The sequence below is a fragment of the Leptodactylus fuscus genome, chromosome 4, assembly GCF_031893055.1.
Source record: "Leptodactylus fuscus isolate aLepFus1 chromosome 4, aLepFus1.hap2, whole genome shotgun sequence".
NCBI lineage: Eukaryota > Metazoa > Chordata > Amphibia > Anura > Leptodactylidae > Leptodactylus > Leptodactylus fuscus.
Genome location: NC_134268.1, coordinates 57,794,696 through 57,815,086, shown reverse-complemented (window position 1 = coordinate 57,815,086; position 20,391 = coordinate 57,794,696). Strand labels below are relative to the sequence as shown.

At 41.0% G+C, this 20,391-nt stretch overlaps 1 protein-coding gene across 1 annotated transcript in view; it reads left to right on the top strand.

Annotated features, from left to right (window-relative positions):
• Window positions 1-20,391, top strand: part of RP1 (RP1 axonemal microtubule associated) — a 370,941-nt gene that overhangs the window by 200,799 nt on the left and 149,751 nt on the right. The window contains exons 30-34 of the mRNA XM_075270496.1: window positions 1,584-1,639; window positions 4,733-4,762; window positions 14,195-14,361; window positions 19,019-19,238; window positions 19,969-20,123. Of these exons, the coding sequence (XP_075126597.1) occupies window positions 1,584-1,639; window positions 4,733-4,762; window positions 14,195-14,361; window positions 19,019-19,238; window positions 19,969-20,123 (628 nt within the window). The remainder of the gene's footprint in view (window positions 1-1,583; window positions 1,640-4,732; window positions 4,763-14,194; window positions 14,362-19,018; window positions 19,239-19,968; window positions 20,124-20,391) is intronic.

Below are 20,391 nucleotides of genomic sequence, written 5' to 3'. Positions count from 1 at the left end.
CATAGCAAAACTCTACGTCAGGGGTGCCCAATACGTCGATCGCGATCTACCGGTTGATCGCGAAGGACGTATGGGTCGATCGCGGGATCGGTGTCTGCTTGTTGACAGCGCAGGCTGAGAATCATCTCTGGACACTGGCAGGCCGGGGCCTTGCACTTGTTCGCAGTCAGGGCTGCGGCGGCCCTGCCTGCCAGTGTACGGAGATGATTCTCAGCCTGCTTTGTGAACAAGCAAACACCGGAGAGCTGTCTCCTGCTCTCACGCTCCACCCGCCCCTGGCCTGCCCCGTCCCCACCCCTGGCCTGCCCCGTCTATATTTCCCTGCATGTGCACAGCACAGCCTGGTGGAGGGTGCCCCACCCCACATTTATGAGGATACGAACTGGTGTTATTAACCTCCCCCATTGCCTATTTTTACAAGTGTCTACATGTCATTCTGTCACAAAGTGTAAGAAAGTGCTGTAATTATTCTATGTCTTCAGATACAGCACAACATAGCTCTGCCACTGAGAAACTATTGCTGCCAATATAAGAAATCTTTCCAGATACAGAGAGGTAGAGATAAAAGGTATATTATGTATGAGGTCGTGTATTTCAGAGAAGGTGTATATCCATGTGTTTGGGGCATCACATACGTAGGAGAATAGCAGGATCATGGTCATGTGAAGCTGGTTTACAGAGGCAGCTGAACTATAGACAGTAGGTCTGGTTTCATTTTCTTGGAGGCCGCCGTGCCTTGTCTTATGGATATATTATCACTTTTCCTTTATATTAATATCTACCGGTCCATGTTGGTTTTTTGTTCTTATAGCAGGACTAATTTTAATGGTATTTATTAAAAGTTACAGTTTATATATATTTCACAAGAATCTATTCCATTTGGACTATAGACAGTAGCAAGTGCCTATTATTGCTGCATGTAAAGACTTGATGCATCATTTTGAGGTATACATTTACAAGATAGATAGATAGATAGATAGATAGATAGATAGATAGATAGATAAATAGATAGATAGATAGATAGATAGATAACTTCATATTTTAGCCTCTGGACAGCACATTTTAAAAATATTTGGCACCTGCATTTTCTTGGTAGAAATTTCAGCCCATAGAAAACAAAGGAAGGCATACGAAGCTGTAATTAAAGTTGAGTACTGAATTTTACTGTTATCACAAAGGCCCAAAAAACATTTACCAGACTGCTCACTTTCTGTGTGGGAAGATCTGAAAATGAAAAAAAAATGAAAATGTGTTGCGGCACAAGACTCTGAAATAGCAGTGTTATTCACGGTGGGAGCTGTCGGCTCTGTTAAAATAGTATAAGCACTATGAAATGACATGGTTAATCTGCGAATTGGGTGAAATATAGCAAGTAATTAATACCTTCTACAAGATTTTCAATAAACGCCATTAAAATCAATAGTGCTCATTTGCCTGCTTGGAAGAAAGAAAAGATTACTTTTTAAAGACTCACTTTGAGCCATTAGTATTTTGAGATTTTAGGCTATTTATATCAACTTTACACATTTTAATAACTTTCTATTTGGATAATGTCTCAGTCATTTTCTCATTTAACTATTTAGATGGCTTGATGAAAAGCAGGAAGATGGGAGAACAGAAAGAGAGCTGTATGCCTCAGGTAAGTGGAACTATTATACTTACTGCTCGTACTCAAGATAAACTCCTTAAGGCTAAGGCCCCACATTGCGGAAACATAGCAATGTTTTTGGTTGCAAATTTTGTGTTTTTTTGAACCAAAGCCAAGTATGGATACAAAAGGAAGAGGAAATATATAGGAAAGTCTCGTACTTCTGCCATCTGCTCAATTCACTCCTGGCTCTGGCTCAAAAACCTAAAGCAAAATCTGCAACAAAAAAAGCTGCGTTTCCGCAAGGTGAGGCCTCTGCCTAAAGGAAATGTCCACCCTTTTAACACCAGGATGTTCTAGGTTTTGAACTGGGCTGATTCATTTCTTGGTATATTGTTGCTTATGATACAGAATGCCAATGTTAGAGGAACCTTGAAGGCTGAGGTCCCATATTGCAGGGACAACTGGGTTTTTTTTTTTTTTTGCAGATTTTGTTACTTTTTTTTTTTTTTTTTTTTTTTGCGTCAAAGCCAGGAGTAGATTGAACAAAGCGTAGAAGTATAAGAACCTGCTATATATTTCCAATTCCTTTTGTAGCTATTCTTGGCTTTAGCTCAGGAAAACACAACAAAATCTGCAACAAATAGGCTGCATTTCCACAACGTGGGGCCTTAGCCTAAGGCTGGGGCCCCACGGGCTGGAAACGCCACGATTTGCTCGTGGTGAAAATGCCACGGGAAAAATTGCAGCGTTATACAGTACTTGCAAAATGGATGGGATTCATGCAAATCCCTTTCCACTTTGCCGGAAAAAAATCACAGCGCGGACACAGCTTTAGCGCTGCGTTTGCGGCCCGTGGGGCCTTAGCCTAAAGGAGTTTTCCAATATCAATACCAATATCAGATCTGCAGAGGTCCAGGTAGCAGACTGTTCTCAGCAGTGGTCAGGTGTTCTCAGCACCTACTACATGGAGAACAGTTTGGTTGGTGGCTGTCCTTTGTTACTGCAACTCATCTCCAATACAATGGAGTGGGGGCCGAGCTACAGTAACATGAAGAACAAAACCATCTGCTTCTATATCTAGTCTCTGTATCATGGCTGGTGAAAACAGACACTATTTTCCACTAAACTAATTTAGTATTGGATTACTCCCAAAGTTTTTTTTTCTAAGTAGCTACCTTGTTTTAACCCTTTAACCTCCAATGTCTGGTGTTCAATTCTGAGAAGCACCAGATCGCTGTTTCTAATGGATCAAGAGATATGATGCACCAAAGAGATAAGCAGTGTCATGGTGGTGAAAGGCCAAGCTAAAGACAGGTCACGCAAAGTTTGCATGTAAGAGTATATAGGTAGAGGCGGAAAGTCATCGTGTTAATCTGGTAGAGGTGAGGGATTGTACCAAATCAGCTAAACAGACAGGTAAAGTCCAGGTAGTACAGTAACAGAAGTATCTTCTCAGGCATAAGCAAGCTAGGAGCCACTGCTATAACTATAGGGGTTGCTGTGGTCACCAGTGTTAGAAGTCAAAGGGCCCTGCAGGTCACCCTCAACATGCTAGTGCTGGATAGACTTCATTCTGATTTTATTTTATGGCTGGCAGTCTGTGCTCAGAAAATTATAATCCTAGTCCTCTGCTGAGCTGGAATGAGAAGATTTATGATACTCAGACTTCCAATGTCCAAAAGGAGAAAATTAACCCTTTTTAGCAAAAAAAAAAAAAAATAGCAGTTGATTAGCAGCATATAGACAAGGAGGGATTCTGCGGTAGAAGTTGTGGAAGAAAAGGGTGCATGATTATTATGTGGGGGGAAGAGACAGGGGAGATGATGATAGGAAGCTTGTGTGCACACAGATATGCTGAAGACATAGGGGTCTTCATAGGGGTCTTTGCACAGATAGATGAGGAAAAGGAAATGCTTCTAAAATGTATAAGTGGGAGGCAGCTGATGTGTGTGAGGAGCAGTTGTGAAGAGGGCTTCAGCTAAGCTCTGGCCTCAGGGCCCGTAAGCCTTAAAATACGGCCTGGTAGGAAACGATTTCTTAGATATCCTGGAAACTTAAAAGACACAAAAGCAAGTGCAAAATGGTCTTTTAAAGGTCAGCCATGGAGCATTTGCACCCCCCAATCAAAAGTGGCAGAAAGTGGTGATGGCTGTAGAAATTGGAGACCCATTAGACAGGGCAGAAGTGGCAGAGGAAGTGAGCAGAGATATTGGGGACCTCTGACAGCCATTGCCACTTTTAATATGCTTTTCTACATTGTACAGATCTGATTTGAATCAGTAGAACTAAAGGGGTTGTCCAAGATTAAAAGATCCTGTTTGATTCCAGAAAATGCATTGCGCCAGGTTGTATGTGCTATTGTAGTGTAGCCTCATTCATTTCAATGGAGCTCATTTACAATATCATATATAACCTGTGGACAGATGTGATGCCGTTCCAGGAAGACAGCAGCCATTTTTTAATAATCCTAAAGAACCAACACTAAACTGTAACAGGGTTGCACTTAGTACATGCCAGTATACACATAGTTACATAGTTATGTAGTAGATGAGGTTAGATGAAGACATCAGTCCATCAAGTCCAACCTATAACCCTACAATTCCTTGCAAGGGAAGGATCAACAATATGGTAAAGGAGCTTCTTTTTTGTGTCAGTCGGCTTTTTGGCCCCCTGAAGGACTGCTAAAGTGATGGCAAAGTTAGCAACCGCTAAAGCTACTAATCTGATGTTGGTTGGTCAAGAGTTTTTAGACTTCTGTCACCGATGGAAAACTTTGTTCTGTGAGAAAAACAGGAAGCAAAACAATTTGTGTGTTAGCAGAAACTAATACAATCATTGCTGGAAACCTCCGCTGCATCCATGAATGGACGGAGAATGAATAGATGAACACATTAGAGGAACCAACGTGACACAAATATGAAACAGAATCTGAGAAAAATACTACCGATTCCCCGATTAGTCTTTCATAGTCATTGCTAAACTACAAGGGGACAAAGTGATATCTCATTGAGCGCTCCGAGGAGCATTGATGATTCAGCTCTCCAATGACAATGTAAAGGGTTGTGAATTCTCGCCTCATTATCATCTTACTATTCATTCCCAGAACTGACTGATGATTAACTCCATCCATTTTATTTGCAGAAAGAGAAAATCCACAAGAAGATATTGAAAGTAAGAAACACAGCACATATTGTATATTATATAACAGATAATATGATCAAATATTAGAGCATATACAAAGTCATATTGAAGTAAAGGATAAAGCTAATACATCAATGCTGAGCAGAAGTGGAAAATGTTGGGGCACATTAACAAGATAATGGATTGTGCTTGAATATACAGTATTCAGGTATAAAGTCTTAGAAGACTTAAAGGCTAAATTCATTTTTTTTTTTTTTTTTTTGTCTCAATGTATCTTTAAGGAGACCCCATATTTGCAGTATTTGTCCTTGTGGTGACTTCTCTTAGAATATTATTATTTTATTATTATTGTTTATTTATTTATATAGCACCATTAATTCCATATAATCAGCATTACTGGAATGACAGAACTTGATGAATACAGTAGCACAAAACTACGAATCAAAACCACTTTCAAATATTGATGACCTATCCTTAGAATAGGCCATCGATATTAGATTTGTGAGGGTCCGACACCTGGACCCCCCACCGAACAGCTGCTCGAGGACAGCGCAGGTCCTGGTAAGGTTTACATGCCAGACGCTGAGCCAGTCACTTCTTGTACAAAGTGTAGTGGTGGATTGTGGTACTCAGGGCTGTGCCATAGAATACAGTAGGGTACCACTGCAGTACCTAAAGCTTAATAATACATCATGGGACACAAACCTGTTAAAGTGTTAGACATTGACTTAATTTTCTACTTTCTAATAGGTTCTGCTAAAGGCACAATTTTTGTTTTGTTTTTTCCAACAAGGAGTGCTAATTTGCATCCTTTTTCTGTAAAGTCCTATGAAATCATGCATGGACTTTAAAGGAGTTTTCCCTTCTCAGTGTCTCAGCCAGGCTTCCTGCAGTGTCTGCTTCTCACTTCCTGTATTTCTCCTCTCTACCCCCATCCATCCTGCTGAACAGGACAAACAATCCTGCAGATCAGATAATATGCAGATGCTTGTATAGAAGGGACTCGGTGTTATCTGTGTTTTTACATAGTGAGATAACAGACCGGGCTTTATCAGCAAACTGCAATTAGCTGAACAGATTGTCCTGCTGAGTAAGTGACATCACTTGTCCTATCTCCCAGGTCCATGGTAATAACAAGGCTGTGTAAACAATGGGCGGAATAAGGTCACATAGCAGGCAAAGAAAGCAGAATTTCTAAAGCAATATATTTAGGAAAAGTCTTCAATTTACATAAGCTACCAGTATAGATAGGATCGTTGAGATGGGACAAACCTTTTAAGTCTCTCAACATCTATATGACTATAGGCTGGGAAATGCCAAATATTTCTTTACTATCCAAGATAATGTTCCACAGGAAATCTTCTGTTGTAAAGTGCTTGATTAAAAAAAATCTTTAAAAACAGTATTTTGAGGACAGATGCCATATAAAGATATTTACAGAACCTTGAGATGACCTCTAATAAGTAGCCCCCTAATGTACAACATGGCTGCCATCCCTCCCTTTCAATACTATTCCTCTCTCATATGATTATACTTAATGGCAGTAATGTTGTCATTGTTGTCATTACTTAGCTGAGAGACTGAATTATCTTATATATGCTATAACTGCTTATTGCTAGCGCAACTTGTCAGTCGACATTATTACTTAATTAGTTAATCCAACATAATTAATTTAATTAGGCACTTGCTATTTTCCTTTGCCTTTCGCTACAGTCATGTGGTCACTTTTGGCTTTTTTGACTTGTAATGAATTATGTATGGATGGAGATTGATATCTGTGATTGTAAAGTTGTGAACAAACAAACAAACATAATATTATCATTATATTTAATTGCCAACACAAATGCATACAGTAGTTATATTGTATACAATGTATAGAATTTCTGCTACAATGTTAACTGGTAAAAACTGGTTAACAAGATTGTAGTTCTACTCTTCATCCTTACTGCAAATTCCTGACTGCATGCAGGCCAGTCCCCGGATACTCTGTATCCACCTGAAATACAATAGAACTACCATTTCTTCACAGTCTAATCTCATTTTGCTTTCTCTTCTACCTCCTATTATGGCTCAAAGCTCATTTGTTACAGGAGGAAATATGGAACAGCCATCCAATAACAGCCTTTCTGCTCTGAAAGAAAGGGGATTACATAAGCACCCAGTTTATCACATTTTAGAGCTGCGTGGCAGTGTCTTTTAAGGTTTTTTTTCATGACTATATTTAATTCTAACACACGTTTTGAATTCTCTGAAATCCATCCAGAAAGCCTGGTTTTAAGCTGATATTGGTGTAACTTGAAGGTCTTGGGCCCCAGTAAAAAACTTGTACCCTCCTACTATGTTCCATATAGGGTAAAAAATATGCAAATCTATTTTCCAGTATGTAATTAGGAGAACAGTGCACTCTGTATGTCGACCTCTAGAGGGCAGCATCCTTAACATCATGCATGACTCAGTTAAAAAGTCTACTATCATGTTGCGGATTTAATTGCCAAATTAGTATTTCTATTCCGAAAGGAACAGATTCCATTTATAATTGTGGTGTGTTCTTATAAGGACAATAGGCCATCTTATGCACTTCAAGTGTGACTTCATTATCTATAGTTCTATATCCTGCCATTGAGAAGAATTTGTATTTTATTTCTTTGTAACCAAAGGTACTACTTTTACATTTTGGCTTTATATACTGTAGGTACATTATGGTGCACAAATACAGATGGATAATAGTAGTACAGAATCCATTGTACATTTTATGGTGTGTACTCTAATATACTCCTTGCTTTCATATCCATTATATATAGCATGCTATACAACCCCATTAACTGCAGAAACTGGAGCACAGGTGAATAAGAACAATAATAGTCTACAATGGCCTCTTCTAAAATGGATTTCCATACATGAGAAATGTGCACAGCAGAAATCTTGATTTATATTTCCTATGTAATTGATATTCGCTGATTTATTTTCTGACTATAATTTTATGAGCCGAAATACCTGAATTCCTACTTGAAAATGTCTTAGTAAATCATTAGACTACATTCCACTTTACTACTATACAAGAATCTCTATTAGTATCATCTAATAGCTTAATCCTTGCAATCTCGAGTACGTGAAGGTGCTCAACATTTCAGTGGAAGGAAGTAAGCAAGATATTTTAAACTAGAGGGGACATGAAACATGGGCAGCTGGAGGGAGACATAAAACAGTGGGGGTAGTTGGAGGGGGGCAATAAATTAATGGCAGCTGAAGTGGGACATTAAACTGGGGGCAACTAGAGGGGGACATTAAACTCGGGAGGCTAGAAGCAGACATTAAACTGTAGGGGTAGGTGGACGGTGACAATAAACTGGGGACAACTAGAGGCAGACAGGTCCCCCTCCAGCTACTCCCACGGTTTAATGCCCCCTCCAGTTGTCCCCAGTTTAAGTGCCCCCCTTCATCTACCCTCAGTTTCATCTCCCCCCACCATTTCTCCCCCAGTTTGATATCCTCCTTCATTTGCCCCATTTTATGTCCCCCCTCCATCTGTCCCCAGTTTTATGTCGTCACTCCATCTGCCCCCAGTTTCATATTCCCCTCCATCTGCCCCAATTTCAGATACCCCCTTCATCTGCCCCCATCTTCATGCTCCCCCTTCCATCTGTGACCCCAGGTTCATGTCCCCCCCTCCATCTCTGCCCCTAGGTTACACACACACACACACACACACACACTGACACACACACACAATCTCACATTCCTCTCAGTACTACATCTCTTCATCTTTCGGCCGGCACACTAAGACACGCGTCCAATAGTCAGGTGACGTCTGACGTCACACACAGGTCCTTGAGTCTTACACTTCAGCAGTACTAGCTTTTCACTGATCACCCATCTGTTATAACAGCAATAAAAGCGATGGGTGATCAGTGGAAAGCTAGTACTGCTGCAGACTAAGACTCAAGGACCTGTGTGTGACGTCAGACGTCACCTGACTATTGGAGGCGTGTCTTAGTGTGCCGGCCGAAAGATGACTATAGCGGGACATTCAGGGAGCTGCGCGGGGGCGCAAATTTTCGTCCCGAGGGCCGCAGTTGGCCCGCGGGCCGCAAGTTTGAGACCCCTGGTGTAAGCAATAGGATGATTGTAGGTTCAAGCCCTCAAGGGGTGGAGATGCCTAAAAAAATATATATATGTGTGTATATATATATATATATATATATATATATATATATATATATATATATATATATATATATCTCGCCCCCCAAAAATGTCACAAGCCCCCTTTGCATATGCATATAAAAAGTAATCAAAATACATTAGGCTTCCCTGCATCTGAAAATGTTAGGAATATAGAATTATAGAAACGTCTGTTCCGTATGGTAAAAGCCATAGTGAAGAGAAAAATCAAAATGAAAAAGTTTTTTGCCGGTTTTAATTGACCTGCTGAGATTTACAAAAACGTGACGCAGTATTTCCACTACGGATACTTTTTTCAATATGTGGGTAGGATTAGTCAGAATCCCATTCACTTTCCAAGGATTGTAATACGTTGCGTATTCACTGCTTGGAGGTTTTCTGATCCCAAATGGGTCAGCCACTGCCAAATCGAGGGCATATTCACAACATGAGGCCCTGGCCTAAATGGGTAAAATAAAGTTTGTACTTGGATTGAAAACTGAGAGAAGGGTCATATCCAGAACATTGTAGGTAATCATTCCTATTCACAATGGTGCCCTATTATAAGTGGTCACGCCAAGGTGCAGTGGCAGGTACAGACATTACAGGATGTATGGAGCTGTGGCTGGTAATGAAGAGGCCTCAGTGCTTGTCCAGGCAGCTCAACCCATTCCACCGCTGGTCCATGAAGATGTTAGGGTAAGTTCACATGTAATTTTTTTTTTGGATCGGAACCTGAGGCGTCCTGAGCGGCTTACATTGATTTCAATGGGAGCCATCTTTTTGGTCAGTATTTTGAGGCGATTACGGCCTTAAAACCCTGACCAAAAAACTACGTGTGAACTTACCCTTAGAAGTCAGACCCTCACCATTCTAACGCTGACAACCTATTCTAAGGATAGATCATCCATGTTAAAAGCACCTTTTATTCTCTGCAGCAAAGTCAAGGTGTTCTCCCTACTTTATACTAAATGGGAAGCAATGGGCCATGTCTAAAGAATTACATTTCCTTTCTCTTCTATCTGTATTTGTTTACAACTTTCTACCATGTCTAGATAAAATGATAGGTTCCATGGATCAGTACACAATAGTCTATTTTTAACATTACATTATAGACAGGAGTAAAAGGAAGACTTAAAAACAGGCGACATGAAAATACTCCTGCTGGGATACCAGAAAAATATAATACTGCAGTTTTGTTTGGGATAATTGACTTGTTCTGAACATAACAATTTTCCGTTTTCGTAATTGCATAAAGTCAGCGTCGTTCAGTCGTGGCATGTTTTCTCTGCTATTTTTCATTCATTACTTGTCCAGTTAGAAATGAAAATTCTCCTACTTGTTAATAGCCACAATATTGTCCATCATGGTCAGAATTGGTTTATTACAGAAATTCAACTTCAGCTGTATTGGAATTATATTTGTTAGCTATTGTACTTCTCTGGTAAAGGGAATCGGGAACATTAGTGCTCATTGTTTACAATTGCATAAAATCCTAAGCTACCACTCTCCATAGTGAAATACACTGAACTATTAGGGACACCTGCCCCTATAGGATTGGAACATACTGTATGGAAATCCAGACAAGTTACCCCGGAGTGCATCAAAAAGATCAAGTGAACAGGATTTGCACATATCACTATCAGTATGAATTAACATTAAGACTAAGACCCCCATATTGCGGAAATCCAGCGTTTATGGCTGATGCAGGAAGCAGAAAAAAAATGTTCGAGTTTACAGTATCGGCTTTTTTGAAAAACACCACATGTTAAAGAGGACCTTTCACCATTTGGGGCACTATTGGCTTTCCCATTCTGTTTCTGACGGTGAAGAGATGCTGGGACCGTAGCTCTTCACCGTCAGAAGGGCGTTTCTGACAGTTAGGAAAACCCTCCTCACAGTAGCGTCTATAGCGCTGAACTGTGAGAGGGGACGTTCCTTACTGCCCAGCCATGACGTTGAGCGATGAGGAATGCCCCCCAGTACTCGTCTATAGACGAGTACTGTCAGGAGGGGAGGGAGGCTTTCCTAACCGCTCTCACAGTACAACGCTATAGACGCTGCTGTGAGGAAGGGTATTCCTGACTGACTGTCAGGAACGCCCTTCTGACAGTGAAGAGCTACGGTTCCGGCACTGATAGCTCTTCACAGAAAGGGAGAGCTGATACTACGCTGAATTCAGCGCACTGTCGGCTTTCTAGCGGTGTATTAAACCGCATGTGCCCCAAAAGGTGAAAGGTCCTCTTTGATTTTACCTGAGAAAGCACTTGGATTTTCCCTGTAGATTTATTAAGAGAAGAAAAACACAGAGAAAAACCCATTGAAACACAAAAAAAGCTGCATAAAAGAAGGCAATGCATTTACACTGCGTTTTTATCTTTGGTTCGCTATGTGGAGACACGTCCTAAAGGGGTTTCCCATCTCCCTCCCTCAGCATTTTGCCTGCTTTCTCTTTTTCTCCCTCTCTGCATTCTACAGCAAGCTGGGGAGAGGCGACTTTGACTGTTTGATGAACAGGACACTATGAAGTATCACAATAGATATAGACTTTGCTTTTAGCATGAGAGATTATTTCTTATAATTACTAAAATCTAATATAATTGGACCAAGGAAATGATGTGTAAACAATGGGAGGAATAATCTCACATAGCAGGTAAATGAATCAGCAATGCATTTAAGAAAGCTCTTAAATTTACATAAGCTCAATATAGATAGATGGGAATACCCCTTTAGGTCAGAGCCCCATGTGGTGTAAACGTCATGGAAATTTTATTTTTTTTTACAGTTTTAGCTGCAGCGTTTTTTTTTTTCTTTTGCTGTGCGGGGCCTTAGCCTTAGGGTGAGTGTACACAGAGTTTTTAGGCACTGAGTTCTATTGGGAATAGGGTTGAGCCGATCTTGAGATTTCAGGATTGTTTTTAAAATCTGATTTCCGATCATTTTCCATTCGAACCCAATCCCAATTCCGATCCTAATGCAAGTCAATGTGATTTTTTTAATAATTGAAGATCGGATTTAAAAACAGTCCTATTCAATACACAGCATGGAATCCAAAAATTGAACGCTTTAATTTTTAGACTCCATGCTGTGTAGTGATTGATTAAAAAAAAAAAAAAAAAAAAAAAAAATCTGGCTACTTAGTCCTCCCTGGTGTCCACATATCTGCACAGATCACTGCCACTGCCCGTTGTTCTCGCTCCTCTTTTCTCTCATGTACAGGCCTTCAGAGCGTTGTGCACACCCCCTTGTTGTGGCTTAGAAGAGTGTGGGCAGGTACAGGGCGGGGAGATGTGAGTGCATCACTCACATCTCCCCTCACAGTACCCACCCACACTCTCCTAAGCCACAAGCTCTGCCTTCTTCCTAGGTCAGTATGAGAGAGAACTGGACCGTGACTGCCGTTTCGAATAGCACGCTCCCATTAGAATGAATGGATGCAGCCGATGCACAGGGGGTTAAGCGATCGGACACCGACACAGGCTGTGTGCCGGCTGCATCCATTCATTCCTATGGGAGCGTGCTATTCGAAACAGTAGTTTCGAATAGTACTCACTCAAGCTAAATTAGGTTTTCCCACAATGCTTGGCCAGTAGCAAAGCATTGTGGGAAATAACCTCCGACCTCAATCCCGCCTAAAAAGATCGGAATTCCGATCGCGAAATTTACTCGATTGCCGATCGGAATCCGATCTTTTCCGATCTCGATCACTCAACCCTAATTGGGAAGCTTTTTTTGGAGGCTGATTTTGAGGCGGATTCAGCATCAAAATCAGCGCCAAAAAACTCTGTGTGCACTGACCCTTAAGGGTGCATTCACACGGAGGAAAATGGTGCTGAATTTGGTGTGAAATCCGTACCAGAAGTTGGAGTTGGTGTTGTCACAGATAGTTGGAGCAGGATTAGCGAAGGCAGTTCACACAGATTTCCGGCACCCTGCTGTGCTCTGCAAAGGTAATCGTTGGACCTACGCAGGAGCAGAATATATATTATTATTATCTAAGCTTACCCAGAGCAGAGAATGATATAGTATGTTTTGTCTCTCCCTACACAACCCTCTTAAAGCGTGGTGGCTATCTGATGGACAGTTGCAAGCTTGGTGAACCAGAGAAGGAGCATGCATCATGTTCCTAATGTCATTGTGAATTTAAGCTAAGGTCTTGTGCACCTAGTTGTATAACATAGTATGCGTGTTATCAGAGGTATAACTTGAAGATCCTGGGCCCCAATTCAAAATGTGTGATGGGGCGCCTGCTTATCCTGTGCCATTCACAATATTGGTATATTTTTTTGCCCCTCAGCAATCGCTGCGCCCCCTATTGCTATGGCCATGTGTGTTGTAATACATAGAGATTTGTGAACCCATACTATACTTTTGTGTGCCTATGTAGAATTTTGTAGAATTTGAAGAAATAAAAAAAATAATGTGTTATGATATAATGTATTATGGATACGTCCAGTGCTGCAGAAAGGCACCATATGGAGACTGTGGGCAGTGCACGTGAAAAATGTGCCCTTGAGATATATATACCACACAGGTTTATATCACAATGTAATAACAAATTAGAGAAAAAAATGTTTGGTTTTTTTTGTGTTTTTTTTAAAAATAATGTCTGATATAACCAACTGTTACGTTTGCTTAATATATGTTAGCATCAATCTGAAGAAATAAAACCTCCTCTATAAAGAGAATTATATCCACCAGACAGATGTCAAATGTATACCACATTATGTAAGTCAGATATATGTAGATCCACATCCACATTACAGAGGTGGTTCTGAAGGAACTGCAGCTCCGGTGGACAGGACATCTGTATGAAAAATCCATTTCGGATCACATAACCCCTTTAGGCTGGGGTGTAAATGCCGCATTTTCTATCTAATTCCATCCACATATTGGTGTAGAAATAGCGGATATGCTGTGATCTCCAAAACCGTCATGCGCATGTCAAGTTGGTGGTTTCCCTATAGTTGTAATGAAAGCATTGCAGGAAAAAACGTGGTTTTACCTGCAGCGCTTTTTTACTGTGGGACGCTACTTGGGGCCTTAGTCTTGATGTTGTATCCTGTTGGTGTGAATGTAGCCATACAGTAATCCGACTGCGGTCCATTTATATTATTTGTACCAATTTTACTCACAGTTTTGTAACATTTTCAAAGACAAAATGTGTCAGACCGAGAACATCTATAAACGTTCTTTCTGTAATACTGGCGTTACTGGCAATGGTAATATATATTAGACTTTATTTTTTATGAAAGAAATTATTTTTACAGTAATATTCACTTCCTATTCCTTTGATCACAGGAAAACTTTGGAATATACAAATAAGAACAGCAAATGATTCCTTGCAGAGTAATGAGATGAAAGTTAATGTCATTTTTTACGGATCAGATGGGAAAACAAATGACTTTTTTCTTCCACAAGATTCTGATACACAGTATTTCTTGCCTGGCTCTAAAGATGTGTTTTTGGTAAGTTCATAAAGATCAGACAAGTGTAAGACCATGATACTTAAAAATAATAGTTGACCCAGGCAATACAGCTTTCTTTGTAGTGCCACCTAGTAAAGGTACCTACCCTATGGTCAGTGCCTGACACTTACATAGCTCTTGCAACTTGACGAAGGAAATTAACCAAGCCACAGAAATACAGCTATTCTATGCATCTTTTTTTCACAAGATCATTGCTTAGCCAGTAAACATGGATTCACATCTGCACACGGTCTACGGTTTAGCCAATCTAGCCGGTTTCCATCTTCTTCCCTGCAAAACTGGATAGGAGATGGAAATCCGGTGGTAAGCTTTCAAACCCATTCACTTGAATGGGTTTGTAGAGGTGACCGCCCGTGTGCGTCTTCTGCCTGTCTGTGGGGAAAACGTTCTTTTTAGCCGGACACAAAGTCGGACATGCAGGACTTTGTGTCCAGTTAAAAAACCCCGTTTCCCTGCGGAGAGGCAGAAGACGCTCACGGGCGGTCACCTCTGCAAACCCATTCAAGTGAATGTGTTTGAAATATGACCGCCTTGTTTCCGTTTCCTGTCCAGTTTTGCAGGGCAGAAGATGTAAACCGGCCAGATTGGCTAAACTGGAGACCGGGCACAGATGTGAACCCACCCTAAGGCTCCCTACAGTTCTCCTGGCATTCTGCACAAACAGAACCTGTAACCACCAACACTCTTAGGAGGAAAATGACTCTGGGGAAGGGACTTGTGGGGGAATGTATCAAAGTGGCAGCCAATCCAGTTTTGCTGGCTTCACACTAGCGTTCGGGTTTACATTCTCCATGTCCACTTGGGGACCCAAAAAATGGAAACCCTATCTGCTTAAAAAGTGGTTACCTGCAGAAATTTGCAGACCCCATAGACAGTAATGAGATCCGTCAAGTTTCTGCCTGAAAACGGCGGAGACAAAAGTCCTCTTTACAGGGCTTTTCTCCCCACCTATTTTAAGCGGGATGGGGACGGATTCCCCAAACGCTAGAGTGAAGCAACCCATAGACATATTTTGAGTCCCTGCAGCTATTACAACTTATGTCATAAAGTTAAAGAGGACCTTTCATGTTGATACATCATAGCTGGGCAGTAAGGAATGCCTCCTCTTATAGTACAGCACTACAAATAGACTGTCAGGAACACCCTTCTGACAGTGAAGAGCTATAGGTAAAGGCACCGATATTTCTTCTCCCAGGGCACATAACAGGAAAGCCGATAGTTACCTGAATTCCGTGCACTGTCCACTTTCTAGCAGTATATTATATACTGTGCCCAAGGACATGAAAGGTCCTCTATAATACATTATTTATGTGGATTGATAACTGGCATAAAATAAAGCAAATAAAAGCTGAATTCTTATTTTCTGCTATTTTCCCATAATAAATGAACACAAATTATACATCTAATATAGTATTTTAGTCACCTGCCCTTTTCCCTTTTGGAGTTTGCACACACCTGATGTTCATTGCACTTTTTGAAAGTGTTTTGTTAAAAAATATATATATTCCTATAAAATGTGTGAAAAATACAGAGAAAATGATACATGTGAACATATACCTTAGTGCCAATGGATACACTAATGGTATATAATATATTGGGGATTTCAAGGCATCGAAGACATACTTTTGGTGCAAATTTACTAAAATTATCAAATTTTTAGACAATGTGAAACTAGACTAGACAGTTTTAAAATACCTCAGATTTCTCACAGTGTCTGATGATGTATGATAAATCTGATGACTAGGACTTAACTGCAATACCAAGCCCAGCCACTATGCAGTGTACAGCGCTGTGCTTGGTTAATAGTGAACAGACCACAACAAGCAATATCCTAGATCCGTCCAACCCCTTCAAGCTAGAAATCTGGTGCATTTAGCATAGTAACTCCTTTGACTCCATTGCTCGAGGGCCTACATAATTCTGGAGCTGGTCCTGATAAATCCCCATAGCTAGTGGCTATATGAGTTTATAGCTTTACTATAAATGGTGTATACTCATCTGTGTCTATGTGACTGCTGCAAACTTGAAGCAATAAACCAAGCTGGCAAACACAACAACAAGAAAAATCATACCCCCTGAAATGAATGTACATTCAATAGGTCCTGTACAAAGCACCATATATTCACTTCATATGTTACTGGCCTTTTAATAGCATTATAGGGTATATTGATCGTACTCACATTGATTTGCTGTAGTATAACTTACTGCATATTGCTCGCGTTCAGTTGCTGCATGTTCTCAGATTGCATTATATTAATCCATGGACTTGACACGACCATGTTCCGTGCAGCAGATTGTTTAAGTGAATGTTTCCTTAGTGTGTTTGGTATCTTACAGGAGAAATCTGATCATTATATTGGTTACATCTTATAGTAATAAGAGTGGTAATAGTCTAATAAAGTCTCCAATGTGTCTGGCTGCAAAGACCTGTTTTATATGATTAGAAACGATAAATTAGCTGCAGGTATTATATTTTTATTGACTCATTAAACTGCTTTTTCCACGGCAGACTATCCTGGGCCTAATTCCTATAGACCATTCGCTGTGCATATGAAAAGCAGTCAGTGTTGTTAAACATAGGAAAGTGGACTGAATCTTTTCTGGGCAGATTATAAACCTCAAAGGCGCACAATAAAACTTAAAAGGGTTATTCCATTGGAGACATTTGTGGTCTGATAGTTTGAGGTTCCACTGCTAGGACTCTGACTCAAACTACAACGGAGTCCTAAATGTGCATAGCCACCTCTCCACCTTGCAGGGGTATATATGGGAATTTGTTAATGGCCAATCCTACATCTCACCAGGTAGTTTGAACAAGGGGGCAATACAGTAACCTAGTTCTGAGCCCCCAGACGCAGAATTGCATTAGTGCTCATCACTTAAGGCTAGGTTCACAGTTGCCTGTGCTCTTTGTCGCTTTGGTCCAGCAGGGAACCCTAACAACATAGAGATGAACCACTAAAACCATACATGCCAACTTTTAAACGACAGCAATAGGGACAGAATGTGGGTGGGCTGTGGAAAATTTAGGTCCACCCACTTCTAAATTGACTCCACCCATTCCCAGCCATTTCTCATTGGGTACTCCCTGCACCCCACTTCTTCCCCCTCACACAGTCCAACCTGAATCCCACATCTATCCCCCACAATCCACCCTGTACAACACATCTCTCCCCCACAGTCCAACCTGCACCCCACAGTCCACATTTCACCCCACATCTCCCCCCCACACACAGTACACCCTGCACCCCACATCTCTCCCACACACAGTACACCCTGCACCCCACATCTCCCCCCACACACATTACACCCTGCACCGCACATCTCTCCCACACACAGTATACCCTGCACCCCACATCTATCCCACACACAGTACACCCTGCACCCCACATCTCTCCCACACACAGTACACCCTGCACCCCACACCTCCCCCCCACACACATTACACCCTGCACCGCACATCTCTCCCACACACAGTACACCCTGCACCCCACATCTCCCCCCCCACACACATTACACCCTGCACCGCACATCTCTCCCACACACAGTACACCCTGCACCCCACATCTACCCACATTATCTTACACCTCACGTCTCTCCATCTTCCTCCACTGCACGGGATACAACTTTTCTTCTTGCAAGCAAAGACATGCCTACTCAGTCACATGACTATCTGATGTCAGAAAGATCCTTTTGAGTACAGTATTTAGTTTTTTTTTAACTGGGATAAGAGCCGGTGGTGATCAGGGAAAAGTTTAACAAGCAAAACACTTCAGGGGCATAGCGAGACAAGTGGAGCTATGCTGAAATAGCAGTTACCCATGGACCCCATAAAGTATAAAGGGTTCTGATGGGCTGTCTGTTGGGTTCCTGACATTTTTATACTAAAACCGGTGGAGAGAAAAGTTCCTCCGCACAGGTGATGAATGGAAAAGTTAATGTCGTGTTGCTGTGGACTGAAAACTAGGTTACTGCTCCACCCCCTTATTAAAACTTTACAACATGGCAGTAACCCCTTCCTGATCTCCAATGATCCCACTGACCACATGTACATTGAGGATGATGATGACTCATCATCATCATCATCCTCACGCGCTCAGCACAACAGGAGAGCATCATTGAGTAGCATCATGCATTAGAGGGGCAGGGGACTGAAAGGGGATGGTTTTATCTATGTAACTGCCCCCTTGAACATGTCTCCACCACATTGTATACAGTCAGTTACAGTATTGTCTTTTAACAGCAATGTCTCTGTTGGTGCATGCCTCCGTCCTGGTGGTTGCATTGCGGATTTCATCTCTGTTCTAGATTAACAAAGCTCATAAACAGAACCATTTTCCTGCAAAACTACGGATGGTGTAGATGGGGCTCATTGTGTCCAGGGGCCACATACACCTAGAGTCTACCAAGTGAGACTATAGGCCAAAGCAGAAATAATTCTATAATACATTTTCGGTGTACCCCTTCTTTCTTCTAAGGACTATTCTTGCCTGGAAGTATATAAACTATTAGAAGTAGTATTTTGAGATAGATATGATAGATCTTGATGGATACCTGTCATTTACTGAGTATCATGTTCTATATTTTACAATTGCAACATGAATTATCTTTAACTTATTTTATGCAAATGAAACAGGTAAAGATCAAAGATATTGGAGATATATATAAGATTCGCATTGTCTGTGATCACTTACCCACTGCACCAGGATGGCATTTGGAAAGCATACATATGGTAGAGCAAGAAACTAGACATGAGGTGAGGTTTGACTGTAACTGCTGGCTCTTTGTGAAGGCTGAAGAGGAGGAAGCAATAAAAGAGTTTCGGGTGTTCAGTAATGAACAAGAACTTATACCTGGTAAATATAAATAATCTTTTATTAATTGTGGAAATATCCCCTGAATTATTGTAAATATATGATTGTACACTGTAGATCTTTTGGTTAAAGACTTCAGTTTCACATGAAATCAATTCAACATGATTTGCTAACAGAGAAGCTTGAAAAGCTGCAATACCAACCCTTTGCCACTGGGTGGCTACACATAGACACATATAGGATAGTGGTTAGCATATCAGTTTGTGATAAAGTATCATGGAATCGTGCTGTTTTTAGAAAAGCTGCTTAACTTGTCATATATACTGTATGTATGTACATGTCCTGCTAAGAGTACAGGTATCAAAGGGAACATCTCTGTATGCCTAGTGGGGGGGGGGGGGGGATGAAGCGAGCACATGATCTTCTTAATATTTACCTTATTCTTTATCATTTTAAGCCACCACAGAAGGGAACTCAATCTGTTATCATAGCCCTGTTTAAGTCTGTTGCCCTCTTTATGATGGATAAGAGCAACACACTTTACAAATGGAAATGTCACCTTAGCCTAATACTCTTAAATACCATCTAGCTAGCTTTCAAGTGTAGGATTTTTTTCATTCTGTATTTTCCATTTTTGTGCTGACAATGGCATCTGTTGGTGACGAAGATCGACAGACTTTAGTTAACGCTACTGTAATAGGAATTGATTGAGTCCTGTGAATAGCATATACTTCATACTTATATAGTGACTTCCATAATAATCTCTTTTCAGTTAACCGATATATAGTGTCTGTGCACACGGGCGATCGCTGGGGAGCAGAAACATTGGCAAATGTCTATATAACTATCTATGGAGAGAGAGGAGATTCAGGTGCAAGAAAACTGCACAAGTCATCCATCCCTGGAAGTGAATTTACACGAAACAAGGTAAACCAAGGTTTTAATATTCAGTGGTAAAGAACAAAATAAAGCTGGGTTCACACTAGCGTCGGTGTCCGACAGCTAGAGTCCGTAGCTAATGTCCGCAGAAGATTTTAGCATTGGGCACTAGCTGTGTCCATTACAATAGGCTTGAAAAATCGGACACCTTTGTAAACGGACACCCACGGACACCTACGGACACTAAAGGACACTATATGACATCCCATTTCAAATCATGCAAATTGTAACGGATGCAGCTAATGTCCAATGCTAA